At 30.4% G+C, this 10951-nt stretch overlaps 1 protein-coding gene across 1 annotated transcript; it reads left to right on the forward strand.

Moving 5' to 3' along the window:
• Nucleotides 1-409: 409 nt before the first annotated feature.
• Nucleotides 410-2224, forward strand: LOC119675419. Its single transcript, XM_038086617.1, has 3 exons — nt 410-651; nt 895-1455; nt 1597-2224. Exons 1-3 carry the CDS (start codon nt 410-412, stop codon nt 2222-2224), a joined length of 1431 nt encoding a protein of 476 aa, XP_037942545.1.
• The last annotated feature ends 8727 nt before the right edge of the window (nt 2225-10951 follow it).

Raw genomic sequence — 10951 nt, forward strand, 5'->3', positions numbered from 1 at the left:
AATTTATGTGACTTCAGAATTTTATTGACAAAATGCGACAAATTTTGTCTGCAATTTATTTGTTTAAACTGAAGAAAGTGGTCATCGACCGTCTTCGATGGCGTCAAATTTCGTGTACTAAAGCAGACACGTGTTTTTTTTATATGAAAAATGCTTTATATTTTATTGTTTGGATTAATTTAATTTCATTTTTCGTTGAAACACAATGTAGTTGATATTTCACATGTAAAATACCGACTAGACGTTATTTATTTAACTGATTAATTAAAAGCAGTAAAATCAAAATATTTTCATCTGTAATAGAAGAAATGGTTTAGCTTTTGTAATAAATTTAAGTTTTCTATAAATATAAGAAGTTGTGATGAAATGCAAAAAGTGTTACATAACATTTAAAAGCATTTTCAGTAACATGTTTGTCTATCATCATTTTGTGGTTTTACTTTTTATAACTGCAATTAATGCAAATATTGAAGTGGATAATGAAACTATAAACTTCACCTGTGAATTTCATAGTTTAATAAGGGGTATTTATGCCGAAAGATCTTATAAAACAATCTTCCTACAAACACGAAGCGCTGAGGATTGCATTGATGAGCATTTGTTGCGTTATTGGCCGGTGCCAATCATTAATTTGGGTGCTGAGGAAACTATGTACTTAAAGAATAACTACAATTCTGAAATGCTGGCTATAATGTGTCTTGCTACACTAAATGACCTCAATTTATTGGATCTGTTGAGTTTTAATCTTAATCACTTACGCACAGTGCGAATAATTGTGATTGTGAATCAGGAATTTATAGAAAAACTACAACTTAAAAAATTGGAAATATTTTTAAAATACTGCGAAACATTGAAAATATTAAATATCAATATCATTTTTAATGATTTTTATAGGACAAGCATTTATTACACTTACACACCATTTCCATCCTTCGAACTGGAGCAACATAAGCTAACAAGTGCAGCCAAGTTTTTTATTAATCGTCTAACAAATCTGAAAGGCAAGATATTGCTTACATTACCCGATTTGTTTGAGCCACGCACTATATTGTACACCGATAAATCAGGCCAGCAGAAAATTGGTGGCTATATTGGCAAATTTATGCATTACTTTGCTGCATACTACAATTGCACTCTACAATTTGCTTACAATATTACACCGCATAATGTTTATCACAATTCCGAACTGTTACTAACTGCACGTAATGAGACAGTGGATATACCCATCAGTCTCATATCAGCCCAGAAGGGCTTTAATATCAACGAGTTCAGTTATCCAGTTGAAATTGGTAAACTGCTGACGATGATACCAGTTGAACCCCCAGTACCTACAAATATGATATTACTACAAATATTTAATCTTAAGACAAATCTTTGTCTTTTTGTTATTCATTGGTTGTTATCACTGCTATTAACACTACAAACTTCAAAACAACGTTTGACTAAGAAAAACAGGTGTAAATTTCTTCTCCAAATTATATTCAATACAACAATAATGCGTGGCATGATCGGTCAATCTTTCAATATGGAAAGCAAACCGAAATTGCATCTAAAATTCGTTTATTTTTTACTTTTTTTTACTGGTATCTTTTTTAGTACTGCTTTTACTGCCAAACTAACAATGCTGCTCACGGATCCACCCACAGTAGAAAAGATTCACAGTTTTGACGATGTCCGCGCTCTAAATATGAAAATAATGGTTTGTGAACAAGACATACCACGTATTACATACTACGCTGGCGAAACCTTTTGGCAAAATTATAAGCCCATCTTCAAAATCGTCAAAACTTTTAATGAGTTTCAGTCTTATAGGCAGGCTTTGAATACTAAATATGCATATTTGATATCTTTGACGGTTTGGCCAGTTTTCGAGGAACAACAGAATTATTTTGCTACAAAATTATTTCGTCTCTCTACCGATCTCTCCTTTACAAATTTCATACTATACGCTTTTGCTGTACAGGAGAACTCATTTTACAAAGAACCTCTCAGACAATTCTGTGTCCTTGTGCAGGAAACTGGAATTTATCAACATTGGTATGCTATGAGTTTCTACGAAATGGTCAAACTAGAAAAAATTAATTTTGTGGATCTTAGTGGCGGATATGAACAACACTCGTTAAAATTTAAGGATTTTAAATGGATTTGGTTGACATATATCCTCTTCATGAGTATTAGTATACTTATATTTTGTGCTGAAATAATTTGGAAACACAAATTTTAAGTATATAGGGTACATAATATACTAAAGAATTTACATTTTACCTAAACTTTTAGAAATCTAATAAAATTGATCAAACTCAATGTAAAGCAAAGCAATGTTATTTTTGTTTCACAAAATGTTTGTCTTGTTTTTGGTTAAATAAAAAAAATTAGATTTAAAGATATTTTTAATTCATTTTCTGTTCGATTTCTTGTAATGTATTTTTTGAGTGGTTCAGTGTTCAATTCCTCATGAAGATATCGCTAGGTCGCTAGGAAATATAACGTACTATATATGCGAAGTTTTTGGTTTTTTATCGTGATATATATGTAATGAATTAGACTTCCGTTCATTCATAATTGTAACCCATTTCGATTATATACGTTCTTAATACAATTATTTTACCATCAATCGTACATAACTAATAACTAAAACTATTCGGTTACCACAAAACTCAATATAATTATCATTATATCCAATTTATGGAGATAGCTGCGAAATAATGTATAATCATGAGTTATATGAATTATATGGCGAATACGATATGACAACCGATTTAAAAATATCTTCTCTGTAATGAGGCGCAAATTTACCATAAGAGATATGGCACTAAATCGTGTCAAACAGAAAAACAGACAGTAGATAAATGGCGTCAACGAAAACGCAACAAAAGAAAACGCTTATAATTAATGAAATTGGATGAGATGTACAATAATTATCAAAACAAATACTTCAAACCACATCTAAAATTGACATTCATTGATAGAATATAGATATAAATCATTCTTAAAAAGAACTTTTTAAAAAGCAAATATTCTTAGTTTACGACTAAGAATTGTCAAAATTGATTTGATAGCAAATTCCATTCAAATACAAAAGGAATGAAAATTATTCTAATACTCTTATGTAGTATTTGTGGACTTTTGCATATATTTACATACTTATAATTTTTAGTATTAATTATTGTTAATATGTATAACACTGTCCTCCTTGGTAGAGCATAAAGTCTCCGTCATCAATGCAAATCTAACTCTGTTATAAGAAAAGTTAATGATATAACGATATTTGCAGTAGACTATCTCCTCTCTAAGTCAAGGCCAGTAGTATGTCCTTACCCATTTGCTATTCTATATTTCTTATGTTACTCTAGTTTAGGCCAATAAATAGATATCAAATATTCTTTGAAAAGTCTGAATTTTTGACCAGATTGCACTGTAACGACCTTTTCCGGCCCTATCTATAGCCGGGGTATAACTCTGCGAGTATACCAGGGGTACGTTAAAAGAATTTTTGAATAAGAACAGGAGACACTGTGTTTCGTATTTTTATGATGTTTATTAAAATTAATGAGGATTTTATAAGTTATAGATGAACTAAAATCAAAGCGTTGGATTGTTGAGAGCGCTGGACAAACCGGAAGCGTTTGATTGTTGAGGCGTTGGACAAACAAAAGCGTTGAACTGTTGAGGCGTTGGACAACCAGAAAACCGTTGAGTTGCTGAAGTCGTTGGACAAAACAGAAAACCGGAAGCGTTTGATTGTTGAGGCGTTGGACAAACAAAAACGTTGAGTTGCTGAAGTCGTTGGACAAAACAGAAAACCGGAAGCGTTTGATTGTTGAGGCGCTGGACAAAACAGAAAACCGGAAGCGTTTGATTGTTGAGGCGTTGGACAAACAAAAACGTTGAGTTGCTGAAGTCGTTGGACAAAACAGAAAACCAGACGAATCGTCATATGTTCAGACCAATTAGTCTGAGCTCCCACTGTTGTCCCTAACACACTCCTAATACAATGCTGTTGACTCGCCATTCAGCTTTCCATCAGCAATGGCCAAGAGGAAATCCGATTGGTTGGTTAAGCTATCCCTCGTCAGCAAAGGCCAAACGAAAGGTAACTCAACCAATGTCAACTGGCTCATCCAACCTCAACTGTCCACCTGATGACCGTCAGCAAAGGCCAAACATGCCATCATGTGTCCAGGTCACTTGAATTGAGCTATTAATATTTCTCACACGACTTACCTGCAATGGTGTTAAATCACAAATAGAACGACACCCATAATTTTGCTTCCTTTTATATAAATTTGCAAGCGACAAGAAACATTTCGAGTAAGCAAAGTGCTATTTTGCACCCTAAATTTTACCCATTGCCAGTGACAAGAAACATTTCAAGTAAGCAAAGTGCTATTTTGCACCACAATTCTATTGATTGATTTTCTTTATTGTCCACTTAGTTAGTGGGGTTTAAATTTGTATATTAAATTTGATCTTCACAGCACTGGTCTCTTTTGTGTTTTTCTTCCAAAAATAGAGCTGATTTTATGTTTATATTGAATATGCCAATTTTTGTAATGGTAGATATATGGCTGCAAATCTTTTTAAGTTAAATAAAACCAACTCTAACTTTATTTATTCTGGCAATGACTTCTTTTTATGCATGACATTTATTTGTTATGTTGCTTCCGAGGTAATATATTGATTGCTTACATTCTAGCTTCGCCATTTACTATCAAATCAAGTAATCATTGTTAGTCAATTTATTCTTCTTCTTCTTGTTCTTGAGTTAGTGCTATTACGCACTTTTACTCTATAATGGCTGGGGGGCTTATCACTACCCCACACAAGGCTTTAACTAGGCTAAAAAATCATTTATTTGTCTTTTAGTTGATGACGGACTTTAAATCAGCATATCTTCCTGAGAATCCAGAAGTGGACTTGAGGATTGATAGGGCGGGGTTAAGTAGCGTATCAACTTTAGTGAATAATATATTCACTGATATATTTTTTTAATGAGTCAATCCTAAGATCTCTATGTATGTCTGTTGATCTAATATACCATGGAATCTTAAACAGTCTTCTTAAAGCCAGGTTTTGAGCTATCTGTAATTGCTTTAAGGTAGTCAAATTATATATTTTTTTAAGTTACTATACATACAATTTTACATTACCTTTAACTTTTAGTAGAAAATTTATTAAATCAATATAATTTTGCTTTTCATATACTATACAAGGGGCCACACGCAACGAATCAATTGACATTGGTGCAAATTTAAGCGGAAAACAATATGACCTCAACCGATTCGCTAACACACCCAATTCCAAAAATTCAAATTGTGCCGTAGGCACGATTCAAATGCAAATTCCATAAGAAACCAGTTAAGCATTATCGATTTCAAGTTCGTAATTTGGGTAAGTAAGTGCAACACATGCATATGCATTTCTGCCGCTTAGTCTGTCTACTTCAAGTTGCATTTCGGATAACAACATTTACATTAGCAGCAATATTTTTCTTCTCTTATCTTGTTACCCGTAGCTAGCAATGAGGTCTGAGGTGCATAAGTTTTGGGACAGTCTCTAAATGTAAGAGAATATGCAAATTCATTTCTTTTACTTTTCCTTATTATTTTATTATCAAATTTTGTCTTATTTCTCCAGCTTATTTATGTGCGTCTTGTTTATGCTCGTATATGCGACTTAATAAAATATCTTATAACACCAACTACACAGGAAGGAGCCTGAATTTCTAGTTTTCGTATTTGGCTAACAAGACTCATAGACAAAGTTCAATTGCGGCGCAGTGCCTATTCCCCATATTTTCTAGTAAAGAGGCTAAGCATTTTGGCGCAGATATAAATCAAATTTTACGGTACTTTAATCCTACGATGAATATCAATCATATTGTTCCACTTAGTACACGCGAATCGCTTACACAATCCTGTCTAATTATTAAGAATAAACAAATTAGTCAAATAAAAAATACATGATGTGTTGCTTGTATAATTTTTTTTAATATGAAAATGGAAGATGTAAATAAAGAGCATTTCTTTAATGAAAGTATTAGACTTTTTAAGTTTAAAAAGTTTTAAATGTTTCGGTTTTATAAAATCACACTTATAAGTTTTACGCTAACTTTAAGGCATGGAGTTCTTTGTTTTAGATTTGTTTCAGTATCTTGATTGTTTAAAACTCAAAAATATTGAAATATACGAGGGCGGTTTGATAAGTCAATGACGTTTTGAATTTCCCGCGCATATACTCCAAATGCAACAGTGCTGCCGTCAACTGTAATCTACCAGTGGGCAACTTTGTAATTTTGAGCAAGCTACGTCGATAAGTTGGTGTTTGAAAGCCATTCAAAGCAGACAACCTCGTGAATATTTACGAAAATGGAAAAAAGTGAATTTCGTGTGCTGACTAAGCATTACTGGCCAATATCCACGAATTGGGATACGAACTGCTACCCCATCCAGCATATTCTCCAGATTTAGCCTCTTGCAACTATTTCTTTTTCCAAACCTAAAGATTTAGCTGGGCGGTAAGAGATTTGAGCCGAATAAAGAAGTCATCACCGAAACAAACGCTTTGAGAAAACCTATTATTTGGAGGGAATAAGAAAATTAGAAAAAAGCTGGACTAAATGTATCGAGCTAAAAGGTGATTATGTAGAAAAATAAAATGTTTATTTGCCGAAAAAAATTTGTTTTATTCAAGAAGTCACTAACTTATCAAACCGCCCTCGTATTTATGCAAATACACACATATACACAGATATTATAAAAACAGCAGTAGAAAATTCTAATAAAAGAAATAATAATATTATTGCATTAAATATTCTATATCGTTACTTTGTTTTTTCGTGCTGTCAGAATTATTTCCCTTGCCAGTCCATAAACTTTGAAGAGTTGGTGGTAGTTTTTATTTACTCGAGGTAACAAGCATTCCGTTAGGTACCCTTAAAAGATAGAAAGTACGCTTTTTCTTGCTCTAGATATATGTGTGGAACAAATATAGCCGCAATCTATTCTTTAAGAGTTGTAAAAAAACAGCATTAAGTCTGGTTGAAAGAAATTGGCATCACTTTCAGATAATTTTTTTGATATATGTTTTTTGTTGTGTTGTGTACAATATGAAATATATTAATTGAAAACAAAAGTTAATTAATCAAAATAAAAGAAAACAAAATGAATATTTTGGATATGAAGGCCAATGGTAACCATATTTGTCTATGTATTTGAATTTATTTGTAAATGAAATGCTCATATGATTTTAACGTATGATTGCAATTTTTAAATATATTTTCAGTGAACATTTAAAATAGACTAATTTTTTAATTTGGCCCACTGAAACTTAAGACGCAAAATTTTTTGTAAGTAAAGCCAAACTCTAAAGATTTTAAGAGCATTGTTATTGCTTCACATGTTTTCTTCTTTAGTTGCGAGTATTTTTTTGCTACTCTGAAAGAAAAATTACGGCTTATATAGAAGAAATATCCGAGTTGGCAATAGTACTATACTTGTTGGGGTTCTTACCTATCCCCAACAGGATCGCTAAATATAGATAAAGTTGCGCTTACCCGTGGACGTTTTTTGCTGATATCTTAACTTGATTCTTAATTCTAACAGCCTCAATATAAGATTATGTTTTTAAGAAATTTACCTTTATCGTTTTATATAATCTGACTAATTTTTAGGAGTAGGTACGATAGAATGTTGCAACAATTGTACACGTAGGAAGAAATTGCGTGAATTTAAACAGATATAGTGAAGCTTGGATTTGCCAACATTTGTCACATAGTGATTAGGAATCCCATATTTTATATGCCAATTCTCACTCGTGTTGTAAGAATTTTTTGTCCCAGTTTTTGGCTGCCATGGTGAATGATCCCATGTAGAAAAAGTTCAATCTTAGAGACACTTCATTTGTTGCTAATTTTTAGGACTCAGTAAAATCAAGTATAATAAAAAAGTGTGGGGATAAACTATTGACTTACCTTTAAATCTGTTCTGTGTAAAATCAAGTAATCATCTAAATGACTTAATAAGTTTATTGGTATATATACCACTAGATATTTATAAGCAGAACGAAGTTAATAAATGGGTAAACGAAGACGTTGCTTATATAAACTACGACAACAACGAGTACATTGAATCAGAAAAGGAAGATATTCAACATAAAAAGGTTCCACATTCAGATGTACTTACACATAAAACAAATGTATTGACTATATTGAATAAAATATCTTATCTGTAACTTGTGCTATACTAAATAAAAACAATACTATTAAGCAAGTAACACTGGAACGATATTCCACAAAAAAATAATTTAATAAGTTAGTTTCTTTTTATTTCTATATAGTTATACGTAGAATTATATATATTAAACGCAGTTTATGTCTTCGAATGAAGTACACATTATAAAAAAAAAATTTATTATATTAATTTAATACTATTAAGATTGGTATACAACAATTGTTTGGATTATCGAGCCGCTACCGTTTTGATGTGGACTAAAATGCACTGAGGTTGTACAAAATGTTTTCGGTCAAATAAGTATGGGCCTTGATTAAAACTTTTTCTACTTTTATTTACTTGCGTCATTCATAGAAATAAATATATCTCATTAACCAAATATGTTATATGTAAATTCAACCATAGTCGGACAAGTTTAAGATCATCTGTATTCTATAGTTTTAAGTTGGGTATAAATCATAAATTTGTAACAAAAACCTTTAAAATTCCATAAATGTATTATGATATTGATTTATTCCAATGAAATTAAACTACACTAACTTAGTACGACAAATATAATACTGGATAATATAAAAAAAATATAAACGTTGCTAATGAATATTATTTTTTTTGTTTTACATATTTTTTATATACATATTGTACTTATTTTTGTCTTATTAAATATTCAAAATATTCAATTACAACCGAAAAATGTCATTAAACAATAAAGTGTGAGAAACGTGAAAATATTTTCATAACAAAAAGAAGTCAGAATAAGATATCAGATAAAAAATTTGTGGCGTTATTGAAATGCAAACAATATTTGGTAATTGGATGACAAAATTAACGGTAATTAATAATTTTTTTACTTTTTGTATTTATACAACATTGTAATGATTTAACCATAATAATGCGATATAAAACCGTAACTGTCAGTTTAATTGCTTACATTCATTTTAATTACTTCTGACGACGTTTGCAGCTTTTGTATATATTTTATTTGGAAATAATGCTTTTTTCAAATAAAAATTATTTTTCGGGTGTTAATTAATTATAAAAAATATATGTAACTAACTTAATTAATAATTAGAACTAATTTCAAAGTTTTAAATCAAAGAAAATTGCTGTCAAAGGTTCATAATACACTTATATACGGGTCCTTTACTCTGTAGATTATAATTTAATTAGCATTTAAATCTCTTACTAACCATATTTAATAACAATGCAAATTATAACTACTACTAATGGTAATTTCAATTTTTTTATATGATAATTACTTGAAAGTAAGTAAATGGTTATTCTATAGACAACTGTTATTCACGTCTCATGTATTGTATGTGTATTATATAAATTTAATTAAATTTTTTTATATTTTCAATATGGTTATACCCGAAAGAAATAAATGTCGATACGAGAGGCTTATAAGTATAAGCTTAGATTCAAAATTTAAGACTTCAGAATAGACAAATTTTTTCTAGAATATGTTAAAAAACATTAAAATTTTCACATAGCTACAGTTATAAAATAAATTTTGTAAGGAGATTTACATTTACTCTAGTTTACTTTTCTGCCCTTGAAATATTTTACAATAATAAAATAGCAAAAAAGGAACGATTTTTTTATACAACATAAAACTTTCTATGCATTTATCTTTCTTTGATATCATCAATAATATTACACAAAAGTTGTTTAGTAAGTGTACGACAAATCACAGAGTACAAAACAATCCGACACTTGATATCGATTTGAACTCAGATTAATAATTGTTTTTCTAATAGATATACTTATCTAATATTAGACTGTTCTACATTAATCAATTCATCGACATCTTAATATGGCTACTATATGTTAGTAGCAATAGTGGAGAGATGTTATAAATAATACTTATTTTGACTGCAGTCTTACTCGAACTCCTTTGCAATATAATTGCTGCAACTGAAGATTGAAGGAGCGTGACATGGTAACGACTTTACGTACAATTCTCAATAATCTAGAGATTTCAGTTTTACTTATTTAGTTCAGAATAATAAATTTATCCACAGGAGTACAGCATCACATTAAAAACAAACACTATAATGTGATAACTTCAATTACAGACACCAGTGACTTTTTCTTAAAAAATTGTTGAAAACATTCTATTATAAACGCCAATTCGAAACAATTGGTGTTTATTTATAAATTTGTTACAATATATTAATTAGAATTCGATCTACCATATTGTAGATTTCCAAAAATTACAATACAATAAACGAAACTTCTATAGTTAAGCAATAGTCTTTGGTATTTGACATGCCATGGGTTTTTGAACTATATAGTTACCCGCTAATAATGTCAAGCCGATTAAGAATAATAATCTTAAATATTTTTTATGATAACTATAGAAACAAACAAACAAGTTTTGAAAACCAGTTTTTGACCACATAAGTTAAATATTTCTTTTTTAAAACATATTTTTATGACTTTAGTTTCCGATTTTTTGAATTTTTTATAACTCCTTAGAAAATTTACCTGACTAACAATCCATTTTATCTTTGTTTCTAAGGCTGAAATCTTTGTTGGCTTGACTAAATAGACCAATCTCTTCAAATACTTCGGTTAAAATGCCTTATGCGCAATAAATACCATTATTCAGGAGTCCATCCAATGATCTAATTTTTTTGGACCAAAAAGAGTCATCGAACACTTAATTAAAAATATGTTGCATAGCATTGTTAAAAATAAAAGCTATCCAAACGCTATTC

Source organism: Teleopsis dalmanni, chromosome 2 (assembly GCF_002237135.1).
Source record: "Teleopsis dalmanni isolate 2A chromosome 2, ASM223713v2, whole genome shotgun sequence".
Classification (NCBI taxonomy): Eukaryota; Metazoa; Arthropoda; class Insecta; order Diptera; family Diopsidae; genus Teleopsis; species Teleopsis dalmanni.